The sequence below is a fragment of the Talpa europaea genome, assembly GCF_964194135.1.
Source record: "Talpa europaea genome assembly, chromosome: 7".
Lineage (NCBI taxonomy): Eukaryota > Metazoa > Chordata > Mammalia > Eulipotyphla > Talpidae > Talpa > Talpa europaea.
The window spans coordinates 49,100,762-49,125,455 of record NC_140074.1 but is presented as its reverse complement, the minus strand read 5'-3'; the positions used below and the strand labels follow the sequence as shown (position 1 = coordinate 49,125,455).

Sequence of the window (24,694 nt, the reverse complement as noted above, 5' to 3'; positions counted from 1 at the left end):
GACCCACTGGAGAAGTGACTCAGGCTGTGGGGTGCTGAAGAAGATCCTCATCCCCTTTGAGCCCCAGCTGTGCATGCTTGTTCTCAGGGTTATTGGCTACATGAAACTGACTGCCTAGTATGAGTATATGAGGGAAAGGCTCTGGCATGGTCCCTACAGACTGGGTGGTGTTGGAGAAGGAAAATCTACCATAGACTTTTCCAGAAAGCTGCTCCCACCTGGTTGAAGAGAAAATGTTCTTGGGTGCCCTTAGACCAATATTTGCTAAATTTCTTCAAACAGTGGCCGCATCAAATCTCATTATAGTGAATATCCTCTATCTCTCATGATAAAAAGTACTGATAGAAAGTTGAATGGGGGAGTGGGCTTGGGGTTTTCGTTAGGGGTGATAAATGTCTGGAATTTGATCTCGGCTGCAATTACATGATTTTCTAAATGTACTAAATGTCGTTGAAATGCACAATTGAAAATGATGAATTTTGTGTTATGTGAATTTCATCTCAGTTGAATGAAAAGGTTTTGGCAGATGAAGAGTTAAGATACTGTGAAAGCTGCTCCTTGGGTGTCACTAAATTTGACAGCCCGCCCCCCCCCCCCCCCCCCCCCCGTCGTATCCCTGCTCCTGAACAGGCCTGTCCTTTCTGATACTGGTTGTTGTGTGAGAATGAGCAGGGGAGTCATGTCTTTCGAGCTGCCGCACCAGTCTCAGTGTGTTCAGGCCTGCGCCGGGCCAGACTCCCAGTGATGTGTGTCCTTCACACCCAACAGGCACAATGAATCTGCATCCCAGCTCTCACCACCCGGGCTCTCCCATTCCTGCCTTGGGTTCAGGAGTACAGGAGGCCTTGTGGCTTCTCCTGTCTTTGGTTCTTTTCTGCACAGCTGCCAAGCAGGTCAGTGTGTGAGAGGTCAGCTGGGGATGGTCAGGGATCTGGGGACAGGTCCACTCTGCCTTCTTTAATTTTCTCTCATCCTTACCAGTGTGCCTAATCATTCCAGTCCTTTCTCAGGGTTCAGAGGCTCCTTGCAGAAATGCCTGATTCTAGGCCTTTCATTGCGAAATCACAGCATGATCCTGGAGCATCTCATGCAGTCAGAAAATAGGAGGTGCTCAGAAGACTAAAATGTAAGTGCAGGGCTCTAGGAAAGGCATCAAACCAACCTGAGAGAACTGCCAATGGCCCAAACTGGAACAGAGTGGTACAATATATATAACATTAGTATTAGAGTGTAATCCACAGAAGGAAATAACCATCCCTGCGTCTGTACTGACAAATAAGTAATTGAATACATAAAAGAGGTAGAAGGGTTAGCTGTTCCTTACTGAAGAAATGTAGGAGGAATGAGAGAAATAGAAAAAGACCATTACAGCACCGCAACAGTAATTGGGCAAGATCCTTTGATGAAGCTTAAAGTAGGCAAAAATTTGAGGAGAAACGGTATTTTCATAGTCTCAAAGTCTCCTATCCCCTCAGTACTTTTTTTTTTGTAAGGGGAAGGAATAACTTTATAGTGAAGCAACTGGGCAGATGCCACTTCAACCAAGTAGTCACTGTTAGCCTGAGCAGGAAGAAGATGATGTTTCAGACCCCTGCTTGCGTGCTCTGAGGAGGTGCCTGTCTCTGTGATCTTCGCAATAACGCATAACTTCATTCAAATCTTGTGGAAACATTAGACAAACCAATGTGAGAGGCATTCTCCAAAATAATTTACCCATAGGCTTCAAAAGTTGTAAGGCCATGAGAGACAAGGAAAAACTGGGGAACTCTCACAGATTAAAGAGAAGCAACAACTAAGGCAATGTGGGACCCTGGATTGAATCTTGAACAGAAAAACGATTGTAGTGGGAAAACTGGTGAACCCCAGATTAAGTCTGTAGTTCAGTGAATTGTATTGTGCTAATGTTAATTTCTTAATTTTGATAATTGTACCATGGTTGTACAAGATGCTGACAATGAAGGAAGATGGGTGAAGTTTATACAGTACTATATATATATTTTTTTAAAGATTTATTTATTTATTTTATTTATTTATTTGTACAAGCACTGGGTACAGTCAGAAGTGTGGGAGGGTGAGAGAATTCACCAGAGCCAGAGCGGGGAGCAGAGCAGGCAGAAGGACCGAAGTACACTGCTGAGGGGAGCAGCGGGTGGCAGGAGAGGTCTGTGTGCCATGTGGGACCTTCGCCCAGTGGCCGGGAATCGAACCAGTGCCGCAGAGGCTGCGGGCAGCTTCGCAACCCGGCGCTCAAACGCTGCGCCACCGGGGAGGCCCTATACAGTACTATTTTTGCAACTTTTCTGTATATCTAAAACTATTTTAAGTTAAAGTAAAGAAGTATTTAGGTTGATATATTTCATTCTTCATATTTTGATTTGGTTTAGCTTAATTTTTAGTGTTGACTTGGGAAGTAGATTAGTGGAAAATGGGGGTCACCCCAATCCCAAACTGTCTTATCTGATGTATCCACTAAATTGTTTAGAGGACTACCTGAACAGGTGAGTTTCTCCTCTGCATCTTTTGGTTTTGAGGATACAATAGGAGCTTAGTTTCCACATGGGCTATAGACTGGTTGCTACATGAAACTGCATGGGCTTCGTACTCAGAAAGATATGAATTAAAAATCCCGTCTCTGAACTGCGTGATTATGACTACTTTAAGTCTGTGTTCTGATTGTTAAAATACCTAACAGTCCCAACTGGCAGAATTGATTTGGGAAAAAGAGCTAAGATATGTAAATACCTAACAGATGGTATATAGGAGTGGGTGGTATGTGTTATTTGTATTATTGACTGTTGTTGTTTTTACAATTGTTATACATTGGCTAAGTCTTGGTAAGGCAATTGCGTGATGAAATACAGCCATGAATAGCAAGTCTGTAACCTACAAACGTGTGATGACTCCTTTTATAGGCAGAATGACCATTGTTATGATCAAAGGGAAAATGGGGAAAATGAGCCTTAGATAATGAGAAAAAGGGGCTCAAAGCTTGTATATATTTTTTTCAATGGAAAATAAAACCAATGAATTATTTGGATAGAAAATTAATCAACAGAGAAAATAAGTAATTTAGGAAAGCTGAAGTGGAACTTACCTCTGCTTTGGGAGTTGGTGGTGTGCCTACAACTCTTCACAACTTGATTTACGGTAAACCATTGTGGAATATTAAATATTTAGCGCTATTACATTTGGAGCACCATATGTTTAACAAGATGTCTCATGCCCCATATGCTCTGAAAATGGTGAGGACAGAGTCAGTAAATGATGACTATCTTTTGCTATTTTAATGGCAAAGGCCTAAAATTTCCATTATTTAAAAAATTTCCTATAGGGATGGGCAGATTGAATATCGGTCAATAAAAGTACCCTTTAGTTTCTGCCACATTCATCTTCTGAAGATCTCATATAATCTTAGTTACCTAAGATTAGGGGAAAGGTAGGTGTTAGTCACCTTGTTTTACTGAGGAGAAAGCTGGCATTAGAAGTTTAGAAGTATTAGAGGAAAGAATTCCAGAGAAAATGGTAGTATTTGACTGAAGTCCAGGTATCCTCCCTAACTCCCTCTCCCCCCCCCCCCCCTTTAAATCTAGCATATTCTTTACAGGACTTCTGCGCAGATGTTTGGGTAACTTCTCATTGGAAAGATGCATTTTTTTTTTATTTAACGATTTATTTATTTATTTATTTATACAAGCACTGGGTACAGTCAGAAGTGCAGGAGGGTGACAGAATTCACCAGAGCCAGGGTGGGGAACAGAACAGGCAGACCGACAAAATATACTGCTGAGGGGAGCAGCAGGCGGCAGGAAAGGTCTGCGCGCCATGTGGGAACCCCGCCCAGTGGCTGGGGATCCAACCAGCACTGCAGAGGCTGCAGGCAGCTTCGCAGCCCAGCGCTCAACTGCTGTACCACCGGGGAGGCCTGAAAGATGCAATTTTGAATTAACTGGATTTCATAATTCTAGCTTCTGTGGCTAGGATTTGAAGTATTTATTGTTCTGACTTTCCCTTCTTGCTCTTCCACCTTTTTCCCTTTCCCAAAGCTAGCTGGGGGGGTCATCATTGTTATAATCACTATATAGTGGCTAGGTCTATGTGAGGCAAATGCAGAGGAAATACAGCCCTGAATAGCAAGTCTATAACCCAGTCCCTAGAACTGAGGAAGAACCCCATTCCCAGCCTGGCCAGAGGCGGGATTATACAGGACTTGGTGGTAGGTGGTTGGTTTATGGTCTGCAGGAAATTGGGCCCAGTGCTTTTGACTTTAACTTCCCTATTTCTAATCAACTGTTAAACTCATATATGCCAATTTTGTTGACTTTTCTAACTTAAAGACTGCCCTGGCTTTTTTTTAAAATATCTATTAGCTTTATTTTCAATGCAAAAGCCAACTCTTTGCGTGTGATTTTAGTAGCAATTCAAGTGACAGATCAGTTAATAAGTAGTTTAATTAAAATCTATTTCGCTTTAAGCAGGAATCTTTCCTTCTCATTGTTTTTATTTTTTAATCTGCATTTAGACATTAAACATTTTCTTTTGATCTTAGTTGTTTTTTAAAAATTATTTATGTATTTTTTATATCATTTTTCATTTTTATACAATGTACGCATTTTCATCTCAGGTGGGAAGAGCACAAGGGACCATGGTGACTGATGACAAGACTTCCTTGTCTCAAGGGTCTTCACTTTGGAGACCCACAACTCAGGGACAATGTCTGCCAGCCCTCCTGTGTTGGGCACTGTGTTTCTTGTGGTCCTGGGACAATGGGGGGTTCGCTATGCATTCTGATAGCAATAAACAGGGAAACCCTGGGTGCACGGACATGGCTGAACCCTGATGCCTCCTTGCTCCAGATATAATTACATAAAAACCTCAGGGCTTTTATTTTGGTGGCCAGAAAGATGTAGTGGGCCTATTAGTGAATTTTATTAATAATAGAAAAAGACCTTGTCTATGTTAGTGCAATTTGCTTTTTCTAGAGGCATCTTTGTGGAAGACATGGAATGGAATAAAAACAGGCCCTATGATTTGAGGTTCACTCTGGGGATGGTGCCAGGAACCAGACAACATTATGTCCCACCAGCTGCTCCTGCATTTGAAAGCTGCTTCCTGCTCCTGGGGACAATTGCTTCACAGATGCTTGTTACTTGGAATGAGAGTGGTAGCTAAGATTTAGGGCAGCCCTCCCCTGGAAGAAGAGTTGTACTGGTGCCTCAAGTCACTGGTCATGAATCTGTCTACTTAATGAGTCTTGTTTGTTTTTAAGTCTCAGAAGGTATGAAAAATCAAGATTGCTTGGATGCCTGTATGAGGAGGGGGAATGGACAAGTAACTTGACTTTGCTGGGAAGGACTTTGAACACTCAAGTTATAAGGAGTATAACACTATTATAACAACTTGAAAATTGGGACTTTTTTCTGGTGGTTTGGTTGTGGCCTGGGATATAAACATTGATAAATTTGGGGAAATTGTCATATTCCTTTGGCAGAAAACAGGATTTGGTATTTAATTAAAATGATTGCTTACAATTAACTGTCTATACCTGATGTACTCTCTTGGGAGGGGTGGGGTACCTGTTAATAACAGGTAGCAAGCTGAAGTCAGTTAACCAAATGGGATGTCATAATTTTAATGCGAGAAGATAAAACCCATGAACTGCTTGTCTTGTTTGAACCAAAAGGCACATATAAGAATATGTAGGGCTGGGAAAATGCTATTTTATCCATGGTTCAGGTAGGAAAGAATAGGAAGATATCAAAGGCAGGACAGTCTTCCCTCCTTGGTGGTGGGAACCTTCTGGGCTTGGTTCAGATGAGGACAGAAATTAATTAGGGAGATAAGATTTAAGTGCCATTATTAGAGAAATAAGCACTCACTGCAGGCTTTCAGCAGGCAAGAATATCAGGGTGATTGGAGCAGTAAGTTTGGAAGTTTCAAAATAGTTTTAAAGATAATTTTAAAGTCAAACTGGAAAGAAGATCAGAATGTAACTATGATATGTAAACTGGAGAGAAAAACACAGTCTAGGTTAAAAAGAGACAATTTGAAGCAGACATTTCTTTTTTCATTCATGCTCTAGCAGATGTCTCTCAAAGTTCAGCTGTAATTGTGTGCTATATTCGTGAGGTTAATAATGAGGAGTATCTTAGTTTAGTCTGCTATAAAAAAATACTTCAGATTGGATAACTTAAACAGGACATTTTTATTTTCTCAGAGTTGATAGAAGTTTGGAAGTCCAAGGTAAAGGTGCTGACAAGTTTGGCTCAAGGTGAGGACCTTTTTCCTGGCTTGCAGAGGGCTGTCTTTACCCTGCATCCTCACATGTCTGAGGGTAGGGTTAGTGGGAAGGAAGGAGAAAGGGGTGGGGGGATATTGCAAGTGCACACATTGGTCTCTTCCTCCTCTTATAAGGGTTAATCCCATCATGGGGGATTAGAGCTTCAATATGTGAAACTGGAACGATACACACAACATTCACTCCCTAATAAGGAGTGGGAGTTCTAGTTATCAGTTACTGTGTAACAAGCCCCCCCTAAACTTAGTGACTTACAACAGCACAATTTATTAAATCTCAGGATTTTGTGGGCCAGGAATGTAGACAGGGCTCAGCTGGGTGATTCTTCCACTCTTCCTTGTGTTCAGTGATAATTAGCTGGTAGCTAGTCTGGTCTGGGGGGGTCTAGGATGTCTTTGTTCATATGCCTGGTTCCTTGATGGTGATCACTGGAAGGTGGGGCTTTGGGGTCCTCCCTCCCTGCATGTGTTTTCAGGGTTTCCATGTGGATTTTTTGGCTGTGTGTTTGGACTTCTTACATGGACTGTGAGCTTCAAATACAAGTAGAGTCACTTATCAAATAAACTGTATAAAAAGAGTGGGTATTGGAGGGAGATGGTAAGTTTTAGATATGCTGAATTGGGGCTGCCTGTGAGATGTTGGGGTGGGGAAGGTCAGTGTTCAGTTGAAAATATGGATCTGAACCTTCATGTTAAGGTTTAGGGCATAGAGATAGATTTTTAGAGACTGTGAAGTCTTCTATATTTTAAAATGCTGAGAATAGATTACAGAGCTAAGGGAGAGAATAGAGAATAGAGGAATGCATGAAAGCCAAAGAACACCCAAATTTACAGGATTGCCTAGAGGAGCAGCTGGCAAAGGAGAATAATCAGGAACATACAGAGCATATAGAGTAGAATGAAAAGAGAAAGCCCTTCTGAAGCAAGGGTAGCTGTAGATTTAATAAAAAGGGCTGGGCTGCAGCATCATATATCCGGAGGGAATGAGGGTTGGAGGGCATTGTTGCTCAGGCGCTAAGAGCTTTTGGCACCAAGAAGACTGGGTCAAATCCTGTTCCTGCCTCTTGCAGGTTTGTATCACTTTGAGCAGGTGCCTTAACCTATGCCTTAATTTCTTTGTCTGTAAAATGGGGATGCCACTAGTGCCTATGCAAAATTAGTCCATATTAACAGCATACATAAGGATCTTTTTACTATTTTATGCTTTGAAGAGTTTGAAAAGTTCCATGGGTTTGGCAACTAGGAAATCTTTGGCCTTAAAACTGTTGTCAAATTTCTATAGCATAATAGCAAATGCTATATGGTAGTAAGTACCATTGTAACAAGCTTGAAATAATCCCATAATTTTCCTTTGGCTTTCATTTTGTTATCTTAGTGTACTTTATTATTATTATTTTTTAATTTTTTAAGATTTATTTTTGCATAAAAGAACTGGGGTGTAGGTCAGAAGTGCAGGAAGGTGAGAGGATTAACCAGAGACAAAGTGGGGAGCAGAACAGGTGGATCTACTGAAATACACTGCGGAGGGGAGCAGTGGGTGAGACAGGAAAGGTCTGCTGCGCCATGTGGGTCAGCTCCATGGCTGGGGATTGAGCTCAGGCTGTTGTGGTGATAGCGCTGAAATTTAACCCCAGGGAGGGGTTATGGGAGGCCCCACTTAGTATACTATACATAAATAGCAATCAATATTTTTACAGCCTGGATTCTATTTTTAGACAGCTACTGTTTTTCCCTTAAGTGTACTTTGAGGATTTTTTGAATGTAGAGCTGGAATTCACACACAAGGATCAAGATGGTTGCTACCTGCTGTTATTGTAAATCAAGTTTTCTTGGGACACAGCTACTTCTTTTATGTTTTGTCTGTGTTTGCTATCATGTCCCAGCAGTGGAACTGAGTGGTCCTTACAGAGACCATACAGGACCACTCAGCCTTTTGTGTGTCGGTCTTTATGGAAAAATAAAAAATCAAGCTTATGATTTCTTCAGCCACATTTAGTGCTTTTTTTCTTGCAGTGTTTTTTTCTCCTGGTTATTATTTCTATTTTGCCTGTCTGTGAGACTCTAGAAGGCAAAACAGTGTGGTTGAAGGAGTGGAAATACTACGTCAAAGCAATGAGGGTTTTCTTACATAGATTGATTTCCAAATGGACAATAACTTTTGGTTCTATCTCATCTACAGATATTTTTTGTTGTTACTGTTGTGTTGTAATTGAACCATTGTTACTGGTAGCTAAGCAACCAGGGTCTGGCAATAACTTTTGCTACCAAGACACTTTGGAGGCTGCATTCATTCAAATGGTGTGCCTTTATTCAAAGGAAAAAGGCCAAAGAGCTAAAAAATGCAGACACTGTTATCCTGGGTCTTTGTCCAGGAGAGGTGTGAGAATCAGGCCATCCTTTCAGGGCTGTGGTGGAAATTAATCAGATTTTGGATCTGGTTACTATGAAGGGGAAAAACAATCTCCTGTTTGGGAAGGTGCATTAATTCTTGTTTAAAGTTCCATTGGATATTTAACATCTTCCTCCAGGCTATAAGTTATTTTGGTTTAGGGCACCAAGGGTTTTGAGAAAGATAACAGAGAGGTGTGTAATTTATTCTGCAATCAAAGGCTGAATCAATTTCTTCAGAAGCTAAATATTTGAAGATAACTGTTATATTGTTTACTTTGGAAGCATTTTTTTCTGTGTCTCAGCAGTTACCAAATTAAAAAATCAATCTGCTTAATCACAAATCATTACCTCACAACCACTTTCATTTTCTTCAAACAAGCCAAAATTAGAAAATATGAAAGAAATGCACCATTTCTATGATGGGGTAGGAAAAAAAATGACCTCTTAAGATCAAATGCAGCTGGGCCTAGCAAAATTAAAAAGAAAAACATTTGTTGGCAATGTCTTCATTTTTTAGGTTCATAAAGTGTGAAACTTGAAAGCTAAAGAAATCTCGGGGGTCCTGGCAGGGCCTCTGCTCTCCACTGCAACGCTTTCCTGGGAGCATCAAACCATGCAAAGGGAGGCATCCTCTTGTTCATCTAACCACACAAGTTCTTTAGGTAGAATTACTGACTAGGTCTTAGCTTCTTTAGTTTTGCAGTTTTTATTCTAAATGAGAGCTAAGGAAAAAAGGTTTTAGCTGCAGTAAACCAAGCACAAATTCAGATATTTGGTTGGCAGCCATCCCTTTATGCCTCTCTGAGGAAATATCAGTTTCCAGTAAGGGTACAGACTTAAAAAAACAGCATATATTCCAAGCAGCAGTTGAAAGGAAAATAGCAATGCAAGAAATGCTTTAAGCCTTCTATCTAATTGCCAAGCACACCACACCATGGGCGTTATTTTTACAGACATGTAACCCATCTGTACACACACTTGCAGCAGGAGTTGCTGGCAACTTCATTGCCCAACTCCTAACTCTAAAAGGAAGAATGAAAAGAAAGGAGGAGAATTCTCTGTTTTTATAAAGCAGAAGGCAAGTAGGGTGAGGCATGAAGGAGGAAGATAGGCTTTCTGAGAACTGCATTGCACCAACCCAGGGGTCTCTCCTAGTGAAAAAGATGGGAGTAGAAGGTGTCTCTTGAATATCCAAGCAATGGTCCATGGACTTTTTGGTGAATTGACCCCTTTATTTTATTATATTTTAAAATATTTATATACACGAGAGCTGGGGTACAGGCCAGAGGTGCAGGGGGTGAGAGGATTCACCAGAGACACAGTGGGGAGCAGAACCGGCAGACTGACTGAAATACACTGCTGAGGGGAGCAGCGGGCAAGACAGGAGAGGTCTGCTGTGCCATGTGGTTAGCTCCCTGGCCGGCCGGGGATTGAACTTGTGCTGCAGAGGCTGCAGATAGCTTCACAGTGCTGTGCTTAACTTCTTGTGCCACCAGAGAGGCCCTGAATTGACCCATTTAAACCTCACGATGCTGCCATATGCCTGAGGCAGCACGGGAAGTTGAGGTCACACAGCAAGAACGTGGCAGTGCTGGGATTCTGGGCTTCACAGCTCCTAAACTGGATCACAGTGTCAAGCCTAGTGCTTAAATGGATCTGGTGTCTACCTATCATATATGAATTTCTTCTTTGCATCTATTACATGAAATCTACTTCTATCTATTTTATCTTCTGAAGAGGGCTTAACTTTTTTCTGTCAATGGATTTTTAATCATTTATGTAATGTACCAATAAATGCAAATATTTGAAGTGAAAACATAGATGAGACATTGCAGAAAACACTGAATTTATGGTTTCCTTTGACCAATGTCTCAGAGTTCCTTTTTCTTTCCTGTTACCCATCCCCACTGGAGTCAGCTTAGTGTGTATTATTCCAGCTCTAAAAATATTTACATGCTAAAGACTATGCATTGGAGCAAAGAAAGTTTGTTCAATAAATGGTGCTGGGAAAACTGGGTCGCTACATGCAAAAGAATGAAGCTTGACCATACATAAAAATCAACTCAAAATGGATTAAAGAACTAGACATAAGACCTGAAACCATAAAATACATAGAAGGAAATATAGGCAAAACACTACGTGATTTGCACAGCAAAGACATCTTTACAGACACATCACCCAAAGCAGTGATAGTGAAGGCAAAGATAAACAGCTGGGACTACATCAAATTAAAGAGCTTCTGCACAGCAAAAGAGACAATAACAAAAACAAAGAGAAACCCCACCAACTGGGAGAACATTTTTGCACACAACGCTAATGATAAAGGACTGATCACAAAAATCTGCAAAGAGCTGATGAGACTCAACAACAACAAAGAAAATAATCCAGTCAAAAAATGGGCAGAAGAGCTAAAAAGAAACTTCTCTGAAGAGGAAATGCAAATGGCCAACAGGCATATGAAAAAATGTTCAACATCACTTGTCATCAGGGAAATGCAAATCAAAACTACCATGAGATACCATCTTACACCAGTGAGAATGGCACATATTAAAAAAACTAGCAACAACAAATGTTGGCGAGGGTGTGGAGAAAAAGGAACTCTCCTGCACTGCTGGTGGGAGTGCAAACTGGTCCAACCACTATGGAGAGCTGTGTGGAGATTTCTGGACCTGCTAAACATAGAGCTTCCATATGATCCAGCAATTCCACTCCTAGGTATTTACCCAAAGGACACAGAAACATCAATTCGAAAGAGCACCTGCACCCCTATGTTTATAGCAGCACTGTTTACAATAGCTAAGGTTTGGAAACAACCCAAATGCCCAAAATACATGACTGGATCAAGAAGATGTGGTACATATACACTATGGAATATTACTCAGCATTCAAAAAAGATAAACACATACAATTTGCAGCAACATGGATGGTGCTGGAAGGGATCATGCTCAGCAAAAAAGCCAGAAAGAAAAAGAAAAATCCCGGATGGTCTCAGTCATAGCAGGAATCTAGAAAACTTAAATAAGGGACCAGGAAAATGAATATAAGAAAGTGAAAATCAAAATCAAAAAACTATGAACCAGAGACACTCTATGGGGGGCGGGGGGCGGGGAGGGGAGGGATTGGGGTCAAAATAAGGGGCTTGCAATTGTATGGGTAATATAAAAATAAAGTTTATTTTAAAAATAAATAAAAATAAAAAAATATTTACATGCTAGTTATATGTTCTTTGAAAATATGTGGTACTGTTTTGTACTTTTTATTAAAAAAGAAAGTACATTGATTACATGATACCATAGTTCAGAGGTTCCCAAAATTTCTTGGTTGATGGCTTTCTGGATACCTTAGTAATTACTTGATGGTGCCCTGATCCACAGTTTAATATGTATGTATGTCCTAACATAATTATTATGGTCTTACTAGCCATTTAAGCCATTCTACACATAAAAATAGTATTTTTCAGCTCATTCCTGAGCACACTTACTTTCTAACAGGAAGTGTATGCCTGTCGGGCACCCCATGGCTTCCCAAACCCTGGCATCAGATCATTCGTTGCCTGTTGCACGCCTGTGTTTGTGTGGTACTTGCTTTTTATTACAGCAACCACTAGAAATGCAACTTGGCAAAAAGTATGCCATCAAAGGGAATATAGCATGATCTATTGTTGGAACTAGGAGCTTCCTTCAGTTTATAGTTTGCACAATGTCTGACAGATGTCTAGTGCGGCTCTGTTTCCCTGGGGCATTTCAGTGCGTGATTTGGGAACTAACTATGGCCATAGTTATAAATTTTACAGTTCACTCTTTTTCATCTCATACTGTACCTTGGAGACCTAACCATATTGCACATAAAGACCTACTGCGTATAAAACACTGCTGCAGAGTCTTTCAGAATATGAACTGACCGTAGTTTATTGACCCAATTTCCTGATGATGGCCTTTAATGTCATTTCTAATTTTTTGCAATTTTATGTAATATTGTGGTGAAAATATGTCCTTGATATGTTCCTTTTTGTTCACATGGGCAAATTAGAGACTGAAGAAATTGCTGTGTCCTCGGCCAGTACGTTTTTTAAATTTTAATAAATACTACTAAATTGAGCTTGACCCTCTGGAGAAATGATTTCCTGTAATCCCTTGAAGCATGATTACTGCTGGTTTATTTTTGTGAGGGCTCTGTATCTGTTGATAATCCCATTGGGGAAAAATAATTGTCCTGGCAATGTATGTAGTAACCATACTGCAGACGTGAATAATTGAGGATATAGCAGGCCTCCCTTCCCCCCAGACTGCTTTCTGAGGCTTCAGTTACACAAGGTCAGCCATTGTTTGAAAATATATATAATATTGTACAATAAGATATTGAGTGAGAGAGAGAGGAGGGGAGGGAGCTTGCTACATGTGCATAACTTTTATTATGGTATATTGTGATAATTGTTATATTTTATTAGTTATTAATCTCTTACTATGAATTATTTATAAATAAACTTAATCATAGTTACGTATGTACAGGAAAAAACATGGTGTATAGGGTTTGGTGCCATCTGTAGTTTCAGGCATCTACCGGGGGTCTTGGAATATATCTTACAGATTTGGGGCACTGCTGTACACAGTGCGAATAGGTTGAGAGGAGGAGAAATGTGGGAACTGCAAGGGGTATTTTGTAGGACAATGAGGAGGCCAGTTAATTTAGAGTAAATAATTTATTTAGGGCACAGATGGCAAATCCCCTGTGGGCATGCCTTAAATGTTTTCTAGTTAATTCATCATGGCTTTCATTCTTGCCCAGCCTTCTCCTGGTCTGGGAACCCTCCTCAAGGTCCTGGGAGATCAACTACCTAGTGTGTGCACACAAAGTTTAATTTACCCGTGACTCATGGATTCAGAGAGAAGGTGCAGAGGAAGTGGAAGTTAGGCAGAGAAGGGTGAAGGTGTTCAAAGAATGTCAAGCAGGGAGAATTTGGAAAACCTTTCAGACTGGTGATCCTCCTCTGTGAAACAATAGCAGTAGGTATTGCTCTCTGATTGCTGTTATTGTTTTCTCACCTTGATTCGAAAGTGTCCCGTTTATTTCCTAAAGTAATTTAATCACCAGAGGTCCCTTTTATTATTTACCTCCATGAATTCCATATATTGAAAGAGATATGTTTACCAACCAAACTGTACTTATTAAGTAACAGCAGCAGCAGCAGCAGCACACAGCATTGGTGGAGTATTTTACACATGAAGGGCACTGTTTAAGTATCTTATGTCTATTAAACTTTTATTAACTTTTAAAATGTTCACAACAACCCTGTGAGGTAGGTAGTTTACTGTTCCATTTTATAGGTGTGGAAACCAAGACACAGAGTTCGTCAACATCTGCACAAGGTTACATGGCCATTAGTGGTGTAATCAACGCATCGTCCTCTGTTCTGTTATAGCTGCGTAAAGACCAAGCATAGTTTCTGATAGAGAAGGCAGAAGTAAAAACAGAATGGTGGTTTCTAGGGGCCTGGAGGAAGTGGTGAATGGAGGAATTATTGTTTAATAGGTATGAAATTTAATTTTTATAAGATGAAGAGATTCTGGAGATAGATGGTGGTGATCCATAACACAATATTATGAATGTATTTAATACCACTCCACTGTGCACATAAAAATGATTAGGATTGTGAATTTTATGTTATATTTTACAACAGTAAAAGAAATGGAGAAAAGGAAGGTGATATAACCCAGGTCCTCAGAATTAGTTGATGCAATTTTGACCAGAAGCAAACAAACTTGCACTTTCACTTTGCGCAATCCTGTCAGGCGGTGGGGTGGTTTTCTTTTAGAGCCTTTGTGATGTCGAAATGGTTCGAAGACCCCTATGCTTTTTTTTGGACAACTGTAAGGATTTAATACCTGGATTGGAAAATACTGATCTGACTTACCAATGTTTCAGTTCCTGAGAGAAATGGGGAGTGTTCATTTTAGAGCAAACTGACCCATTGGGAATGTGCAAAGCTGATATTAAGGGTCCTTAACCAGAGTGCCACGACATCCTGGCTTCTCCCTTACTTGCTATCATAGGCAATTTGCTTAACAGCCCAAGCCCCAGATTCCTCATCTATTAAATGTGCTGGTAGTGATAAGCCATGGAAACTCTTGGAATACATTGTACCTGGCACTTAGTAAGCATTCAAAACTGCAAGCTTTTATTTATTTTTTAAAAGATTTATTTATGCATAAAATAGCTGGGGTGTAGGCCAGAGGTGCAGAGGAGTGAGAGGATTCAGCAGAGACAGGGTGGGGAGCAGAATAGGCAGATCTACTGAAATACCCTGCTGAGAGAAGCGGTGGGCAAGACAGGAGAGGTCTGCTGCGCCATGTGGTTCTGCTCCCTGGCTGGGGATTGAACTCATGCTGCAGTGGCTGCTGATAGCTTCATAGTGCTTAGACTTAACCCCTTGTGCCATCAGGGAGGCCCACTGCTAGCTTTTAGTAAACTCCCTGGTTTTGCAGTAAGCATAGTAAACTGAACATTGAGGCTGACTGAATGACACAGATGAGATAGAGCGAGATGTTCACTTCAATTGATGGCAATTTCTCCTCCTTTTCCTTCCAGTATTAAACAGATGGGGCACCCCTTAGGTGAGGGCTCCCTGACCTCATGATAGATGCCTAGTGACATTCACTTAATGTCTTTATAAGCTTCAGGTGCATAAAGAGAGTCTTCTTAACATTTCAGAAGTGACTTCAGGGACATCAGAGTCAATATTAAAATCTGCAGGGCTCTCAGCATGTTGAAGTGACCTTCACAAGTGGGGTGCAGAGAACCAGCCTCTGGGGCCAGCATGATGTCTGCTTCAATGACTGTCAGTGACATGATTCTGAATTATCAAGGTCTTTGAATTTTTTTGTTGTTATGGATTTTATGGATTGGATTTTTCTTCTTGATAACCTCTGGCCTCTGAAAATACATGATATCTGAAATCATTTGTTCCCTCTGTTCTTAAGTATGAATTGCTTGTGTGAGCAGGCTAATGCTGGGCTGGCCCACTGGGAACATGAGAGGCAGCCTGGAAGGGGACTGGGTGCCGATGCTGTCTTGGCCTATCAGTCTTAGAGATCATAGATGTCACATGTTCTGATCTTTAGCCCTCTGTGGCTAGCTGAGCAGTGGAGCTCAAAGAATCACCTAGGAGCCAACTAGAGTTCCTAAAACACCCCATTTAAGTGCATGTTCTTGCCTTTGTTCTTCTCTCCCAGCAACTGTCTGACTCAAATATTACTCAGAAAGTATTAATTCTCTGCAATTTATACCCTGCCTATTATTGTTACTGAATCATTCATGTTGATCTGCAGAGGAGGGAACCCTGAGGATATCTCTGGGAACTATGGTTGTACTTTGGGGAAAAAAAACTTTATTAAATTCCGTTTAGTGTGATGTATGCATAACCATCTGACCCACAATCTCTGCTTTTTCTCTCTCCAGCACTGGCTTGAGCCTAACAAGTCCATCTCCAAGCAAATGAAATGTAAGTGTCAATCTGGGGCTTCACTTTTGCTATGAAATGTCCTAAGATAGATTCTATTTCTTGACAAAGTTTCTTCTGCCAGGGAAGAAATGGATGAAATTGAAGATCTGGAAGGTGGGCGTGGTCGGGGAGGGTGGCTTCTCTTGCACAGTGAGGGCTTTGTCATTCTTTCCTTTTCTTCTCCAGTCTGGGTTCTCCCTTCAGTCACTATTCTTACAGTCTCCCATGTCTCGCCCTTCTCCCACCATCTTACCTCATACTTCATACTTGGACAGGGGTCTTGAAATCCATTAAGCATCATCACCAGGTGTCTGGTTTCTTTTAATTGTGTGGTTGTTAGCAGAAGGCTTAGGGTGGAGGTGCAGTCTTGGGGGGCATAAGAGAAGTAGGTGTATTTGGAAATGAAAATCTTACTGGTAACTTTACTGAGGATTGTATTATTCTTAACCCCCTTCCCATCAAACTCCTAAAAAATAAACATTTTGGGGGGTTAATTGTTTACAATTTGGTGTTCTCAATTCCTTTTTCCCCCCTTCCCTGTGAAATACTAATGAACTCTTGGAGAATTTGGCTTGGGAAACATCTCTCTAAAATATGTGGTCATCCACTTGGGGCATTATGAAGAGGGTGCTGATGGGTGGTCCTGGGTGGCATGGTATTTTGTCCTGGTTGCCTGCTTTTAGTTACAGTTTGGAGGAGGGCTTCTAAAATGCACCTCAGAAGTTCACTGTATTCCCTGAAATCTACTTACCTCTCCATATCAACTTCACCAAAGCTGTGAAATGGAGGTGATAAATCAGCTTCTCGTAGATCAGGCTAGCACATATCGTATCATTTGTCATTACTCAAGGAATACTTTTTCAAATGTAAAGAAATTATTATGGGCAGCATTTTTTTAAAAAAGATTTATTTATTTATACAAGAACTGGGGCACAGTCAGAAGCGCGGGAGGGTGAGAGGATTCACCAGAGCCAGAGCGGGGAGCAGAACAGGCAGACTGATGAAATACACTGCTGAGGGGAGCAGCGATCGCAGCAGGAGAGGTCTGCCATGCCATTTGGGACCCTTGCCTAGAGGCCAGGGGTCAAACCGCACTGCAGAAGCTGGGGGCAGCTTCACAGCGCTGTGCTCAACTGCCTGCGCCACCAGGGGAGTCCCAATGGGCAGCATTTTTTTAAAGAAAGAAAATCAACATGAATAACAAACCAGCAACCAACATGCCTATTCTTTAACTCTTCTTTTTTCCCTCCCTTCTTCTCCCTTTACCACTCTCCCTCCCTTCTTATTCCTCCTGCCCTGTGCTCAGGCTCATTCTTCTGGCCAGTATAGGAAAACTAGTTGTTATTTAGGGTAGACTAATGCCCCTGGCTACTGCGGGTGACACCACGTGAGGTGCCATGAGTCGCAATCATGGCTGCTGGGGGTGATGCTCCAGGCAGAGGGCAGGAGAGATGTGTGACCTAGAAATGGAGCAGCAGGGGGCACAGACAGTCCTGAGAGGCCAGGCTGTGGGGGTGAGGCTGGAATAGAGTTGAGACAAACATCCAAGGAGAAGTAGTAGAACAGAAAAGTCTAGGGGACTCCACTGTAGCATAATATGCAGGATGAAGAGAATAAACCATCATGCCTGAGAAAGAAATAACTGGTATATAACTTTACTCCTTAACAGCTAAATTTTGATAGTTTTGTTTATATATTTAAAAACACTTAGATCATTTTCCACTAAGTTTATTTGATCAAAGTGGTTCTTTGACTTTGCTTCTTAAATGTCATGAAGTATTCTTAGAACACACAAATTTTTGAAATATAAAATTATCTTTAATGTTACATTATCTCACACAGAAAAAAAATAAATCTGTACAAAATTTGCTGCTGAAGAGCTTTGTCTTTATAATGAGTAAATCTGAACAACCAACTGAAAATTTAAATGTTTTATAAAAATGATTCAAAGATTGACATTTGACTACTGGCCAATTTTAATTAACAACAAATGGAATCTGAATCTGGAAAAAAGATTGTGTAAAATTAAATTACTAAACCAGACAGCACAAATCACTGGTCTAGGAACTAGCAAGCTCTTACCTTTCACCCAGTCTTCTGTTGGATTGTTAAGGACTTTATTGAACAAAATATTAATTTTCTCAAGATCACAAACCTGGTTTTAGTGTTATTGTTTATGTATCTTTGAGTATCACCAATTTCTGTGTTCTAATAGATATATCCCAGAAATATTTTATCATAAATTAGAAAAACTTTTAAACTCATGCCTATATATTAACCCAGAGAAAGTGGATCCAACTCCTGGGACTCATCCATGAATTTACTTTATTTTTTTATGCTTTGTATTTTTTAATTTATTCTCTAATCGAGGTAACAGTAGGATCCTCCTCATCAGGTATTGCCACTGTAGGGTACCTGCCACCAAATCACCCATAGTTCACCACCAGAATCCATTGTGCTTCCTTTCTTCTTTGTTCTCACCCCTTCCCCTCTTATGCTTCAGTTCAATAGTCAGCTTTCAAGGGTTAGTATTTAAGCTTATCTGCATCTGACCCTTAGTTTGGTTTCTCTATATTCCACATACAAGTGACACTGTCCAGTATTTATCTTTCTCCTTCTGACTAATTTCACTTACCATTATCCTTTCCAGCTCCATCCATGTCGCCACAAATAGCGTGAGGTTTCTTTTTTTTGATTGCTGAGTAATATTCCATTCTGTATATGTACCACATCTTGTTCATCTACTCATCTATTTTTGGGCACTGTTTTGGGCACTTGTTTCCATAGTTTGGCTATTGTAAACAGTGCTACCCTGAATATAGGCATGCATATATCCCATTGTATTATTGTTTTAGTATTCTGTGGATAGATGCTAGTGAGCAGGATTGTTGGCTCAGATGGCTGCAATAAATATGGGAATGCAGGTTTCCTTTTGAATTAGTGTTTTTGAATTTTTCAGGTAGCTGACTAGGAGTAGAATTACTGGTCATGTGGAAGACCCATTTTTAATCTTTTGAGACACCTCCATACTTCTTCTCATAGAGGCTGGACCAGTTTGCACTCCCACTGGCAGTGTAGGAAGGTTCCCTTTCTGCACATCCTCACCAGGGTTTGTTGTTTCTGGTCTTTTCCATACAGGCCATCCTCACAGGTGTGAGGGGTTATCTCATTGTAGTCTTGATTTGCATTTCCCTGATGTTAAGTGACATTTTTTCTTGTGCCTGTTTGCCATTTATGTCTTCTTTGCAGAAGTGCCTGTTTAGCTCTTTTGTCTTTTTTTGCATGGATTAATTCCCCTTGCCAGATGTATGGTGTACAAATATTTTCTCCCATTCAGTAGGTTGTTTTTTCATTTTAGTTATGGTTTCTTTTGCTGTGTGGAAGCTTTTTAGTTTAATGTAATTCCAATTGTTTATGTTCTTTTTTGTTGGAAATGAATCCCTAAAGATATCACTCAAGCCTATGTTTTGTCTATATTTTCTTCTATATATTTATGGTTTCAGGTCTTATATCCAAGTCTTTCATTCATGTTGAGTTGATTTATGTGTATAGTATGAGATAGTGGTCTGGTTTTATCATTTTGCACGTGGCTGCCCAGTTTTCCCAACACAAGTTATTGAAGAGGCTTTCCTTGTTCCAATATATATTCTTGGTGACTTTTCATTGATTAACTGTCCATATTGGTGTGGGTTTATTTCTGGGTTCTCAATTCTATTACATTAATTTGTGTGTTTGTTTTTGTTACAATACCAGACTGTTTTAATATGTTTTTATAGTATAGTTAGATGCCTGGAAGTGTGATACCTCCATTCTTTTTTTATTTTTTGGTCAGGATTGCTTTGGCCATTTGGGGTCTGTTGTGGTTCCATATGAATTTTAGAGAAGTTTGTTCCAATTCTTTGAAGAATGCCATTGATATTTTTATTGTGATTACATTGAACCATCATATTGCTTTGGGTAGGATGGCCGTTTTGATAAATCTCTTTCCAGGGGATACCAGAGGGAAAAACATGGTGAACTCAATACCAAATTAATTGTTCTTTGAATTCTCATTTTCTTTTTTAATCTGTCTATTATTATTTACTTTGCGCAGTCCTTAAATAGCTGCTGCATGTGTTCTGTCCAGGTTTTATAACTGCCTTCAGTTAGAGATGCAATCAGTCTATCCAACCTGAAATTAGAACTTTAAAATCAAACTTTTGGTCATTTTATATCATGTCTGAGCAGCCTTGAAGGAGTATCTTTCTCATTTCCCTATTCTGTCATTGTGTTTCCATAGATACAAATGCAGACTGAGCTGCCAATCTTTTTTTTTTTTTTCTTTCAAGAATACTCAGAGAAGAGATTGCTTGCAAACTAAGTGTTAAATGAAGTGGTATATTTTGAATGCTTGATTTTCAGAGTCCTTGCTTTCCTCTGGAACTTTGAAATGCCAAGCCATGTAGACTTTCCTGACATATACACAGTAGTTTTAGCCTTGTCCCCATAACTGTGGATTGTAGTCCAGTGTATATGCAGATGGTGGTATGCATCAAGAGGACAAAAATTCCATATCCTGTGGGATCTGTGTAACCACAGAAATTACATTGGCATGAAAATGTTTTTTAAAATGTTGCACATTAGGGCCTCCCCTGGTGGCGCAGGCAGGCGGTTGAGCGCTGTGCTGTGATGCTGTCTGCAGTCTCAGCAGCGCAGGTTCAATCCTGGCCAGCTGGCGAGGGTCCCACATGGTGCAGCAGACCTCTCCTGTCACGCCCGCTGCTCCCCTCAGCAGTGTATTTCATCAGTCTGCCTGTTCTGTTCTCTGCTCTGTCTCTGGTCCCGTGTATCTGGCCTGTACCCTGGTTCTTGTATAAATAAATAAAAAAAAATCTTAAAAAAAATAAAATGTTGCACATTAATATTCAGATGTGTAGAAATAGAACTATTATTATTTCTTTGACTTAATTCAAACTTGTGTGTTCCTATTTCCTTTGTGAGTGGAAGGTTTAGTCATTTCAGGATAACTCAGAATCTGCCAGTTTAGAATGTGATCTCTATTAGCGAACTACCCAATCAACTCATTATTTAAATGTAGTCATTCATACCTTTTATGAATTTTGGAGTTTTTTTTACCATATTAACACCTTTTCTTCCTCCCCTCTCCCCAGAACTACAATATGAAGCAGGGGGAGTGAGGGTGACATTTCTCATGTGCTCAATTCTCTGGGTCCCCTCTGTGTGTCTCATGTTATTTGGCTTTTAGTCACTGACGTCTTTGCCCACTGCACACTCCCTGGTGTAACTAGTTGCTCTGGCCTTTGGGTTTGCACTGTCTGTGCTATTGAGGCCTGTCATTCTTGTGTTGGTCTCTTCCTGAAAGTCTGTAGACTGCCCTCTTGTGGCCTCTTATTTCCATCTCAGGGAATTCAGTGTACGCTACGAAAAGACTTCCTTCTCTGCTTAAACACACCCTGCTGTCATTGTCAGTGTTCTCCAAAGCTCCAAACAGAACACTTTCCCTAATTGCTCTGATATATTTTTGTCTTGTCTCTGCACCTCATTTGGTTCAACCATGTCTAGGGTGTTGAGGGAGCCTGGATTACTTCTCAAAGCTCCAGATAGCATCTTAAACTTGCTTTTGTCGTTTTGGATCTCTCCAGCTCTCCATCTGACTCCATTAACCATCCGCTATTCACAAATATTAATGATTTTTGTCCTTAGATACAAATACATATCCTAAAACAGTAGCTTCCTTCTTAAAATATTTTTATTGAAGTGTAATCAGCACACAGTATTAGTTTCAGTAGGTGTACAATATAATGCTTTGACATTTGTATCTAACGCGAAATGATCACCATAATAAGTCTTGATCCCATCTATTAGAAATTTTTCCAATTTGCAATACTGTATTGCAACCTATGGGTCCCATGCTGTAGACTCTGTTCCCATGATTTATTTATTTTATGAATGAAAACTTGTACTCTTAATTCTCTTCACCCATTTCACACATGTGCCAACTTGGCTCCCCTCCAGTAACCACCAGTGTGTTCTCTGTATCTATATAGAGACCTAAATGAAGAAAACTCACTCACTCTTCTAAAGACACTCTCTGCTTAATCCTGACTGGTGCTTAATTAGCTCACTGGGGTCATTAAGATCTTATTCCTGCTTGTTTACGAGGCATTGTGCTCCCACCAAGCACCCTGAAGGGATAGGGGTGCTTAGAAATGGAGTCTGCATACAAATTAGGGGGAGAGGACACCAGCCTCTGCACAATACAGTAGTTCAACTCAGCCATCACAGCAACTTGAGTCAAGTTGTTGGCTGATGTCTGTAGTGCTTTCTCCCCAAAGTTACAGTAGTTCTTCCTGGAAGCCTGAGATGGCGTTAATCTCTGTCTTTGATGGTGATATTTGTGTCCTTCATGTTTATGTAGCATGCCTTCGCTTTCACTAACCAGCTGCCCCCTTGTTACTGAATGATTTCGTCACTGGGATAATTTTTTTCTGTAGTTTAGAGACAGAGTACCAGGAATGTAGGTTTTGTTCTGATATAACAAAAGAACCACAAGTCCCATCCTCATTCATGCAGCCAGTTTGTGTGCCTGAATCCCAACTCTGTTTTTTGTCCTGTTATGCTCCTTGCTGAATATATTAGTTTTCTGCGGTTGCTATGACACAGACCCATACACTGACTGCATGGCTTAAAATAACAGAATTGTATAAGCGTCAGAAGGGTCCTGTTTTCCCTGAGGGATCAAGGGTGGACTCCTTCCTTGCCTTTTCTAGCTCTCAATGATTGTTGCTCCCCCATCTTTGGCTTGTGACTGTTTCACTCCAATCCCTGCCTCCCTCTTCACCTCACCTTCTCTCTGAAAGTCCCGCTTTCCTCTTTCTTATAAAGATACCAGTTATTGTGTCTGGACAACCCTACCCACTGTGATCTCATCTAAACTTTATTATACCTGTAGAGATCCTATTTCCACACACTCTGATGTTCCATTTGGGAAGGAATTTAGTGGGAGTGCTCCCCAGCATGCTGCACTGAGCACCCCAACTTAGATCCCCCACATCTTATTTACTCTTTCAGTGGCCGTCACATGTTTGCTTAGTGGCTTGTTTTATCCCCCTCTGTGTAATGTGTTCTTTTTTGCTGAATTTGATCATATTCTTCTGACAGTAAAGCTTTAGACATTTTGCTTCTCCAGACACCCATATTGCTAGCAACCCCATTTCTAGACTTGTGCTGGGCTGTCCCATTGTCCTCATTCATATACTCAAACTTGTCTATTCATATTCCCAATACTTAGTTTGGAAGATTTCTTCACCTGATCCCTGGCTTTTACAAGGCTATACATGTAGTCAGTTCCTAATACATGCTTGTTGACTAGAATTGAAATGCTCCTTTAGGGAACAGGTGGGAGAATGTCAACTGTACATTCCTTAAAAGCACAGTAAAACACACAACTGAACAAAATCAGCTCCATAATCAAGCAACACTAAGTCCCCAACTGCAGAAGTTCAATTTTAGCTGTTTTTGCTCTTTCCAGTTTTCTTCATCTAATCTTCTTTCCAGCTTGGGAAGGTGGTATGACTTATTTTAGATAGAGCAAGCTATCTCTTTTTCTCCCAGGTTCCATTGTTTCACTGAAAGCTTCCATATTTGAGTCTTCTCTCAGAAAACCTCTGCAATTTGGGCCTATAGATGGTTTCTGCATTGTGTTCTTTATTTCCCAGTGTGGGGAAAATGATAATGACAAAAGACTTTAATTTTATAATGTGCAATTTTAAAAGGCATGCACTTTTGATAAGCCTCAGATTTCTAATTTTTAACTTTATCCCTGTGGAACAATTGCAGAGCATTGGGGTCATTTGGTGTGGTGCAGTGGTGGGTTCTTGGACTTCAGGGAGGACCCAGTATTCTCCCTTGTGGGAAGGGAGTGGGACAGGAATAGCAAAGAACAACGGTTAAGGAAGGAGCGTACTGCTGGCAGAAGCCCCTGTCTCAGGGGAGGGGGAGCGATATTTCCAGGGGCTTCCTATTTCCTTCAGGAGTGCCCTATGTTGTCTTGTAACGGGCCACATGATTTGCAACTCCCTGCGTGTCAGCAGCATGAATGCCTGACTGATAATTGTGATGGACCAAGAGATCCATGCTTAGTCTATGGATATTAAAGTGATTCAAATGTGGGTCAAGTAGGTTGGAAAGCTTTATTCAAGTCTGTTTCTCTTTAGAAATTCTTTAAAATGCCTGATTTGGGTTTTTAATTTTTATAGTATAAAATCTAAGTACCAAGTTACAGAAGTAATGGAATTTGGCTGTTGTCATTACCATTATTACTAGTTGATTTACACCTACCACTGTGACTCTTGAGGATCAGTTACACAACATCTGCAGCAAGCACTTGGATCTCTTGCTTTCAGTTTCATGAACTTTTGCTCACTTTTTTGGGCTAAAGTTCTTCAGGCCAATTGTACCATAAGCCCAGGAAACAAAGCACTTCTGTAGAAGCAGGGCTGCACTATTTCC

General features: G+C 40.6%; 1 protein-coding gene across 1 annotated transcript in view; it reads left to right on the top strand.

Annotated features, from left to right (window-relative positions):
• Positions 1–24,694, top strand: part of FRMD3 (FERM domain containing 3) — a gene marked incomplete at its 5' end in the record, with an annotated part of 237,551 nt that overhangs the window by 128,047 nt on the left and 84,810 nt on the right. The window contains one exon of the mRNA XM_084238592.1: positions 16,141–16,183. Coding sequence (XP_084094718.1) covers positions 16,141–16,183 — 43 coding nt within the window. The remainder of the gene's footprint in view (positions 1–16,140; positions 16,184–24,694) is intronic.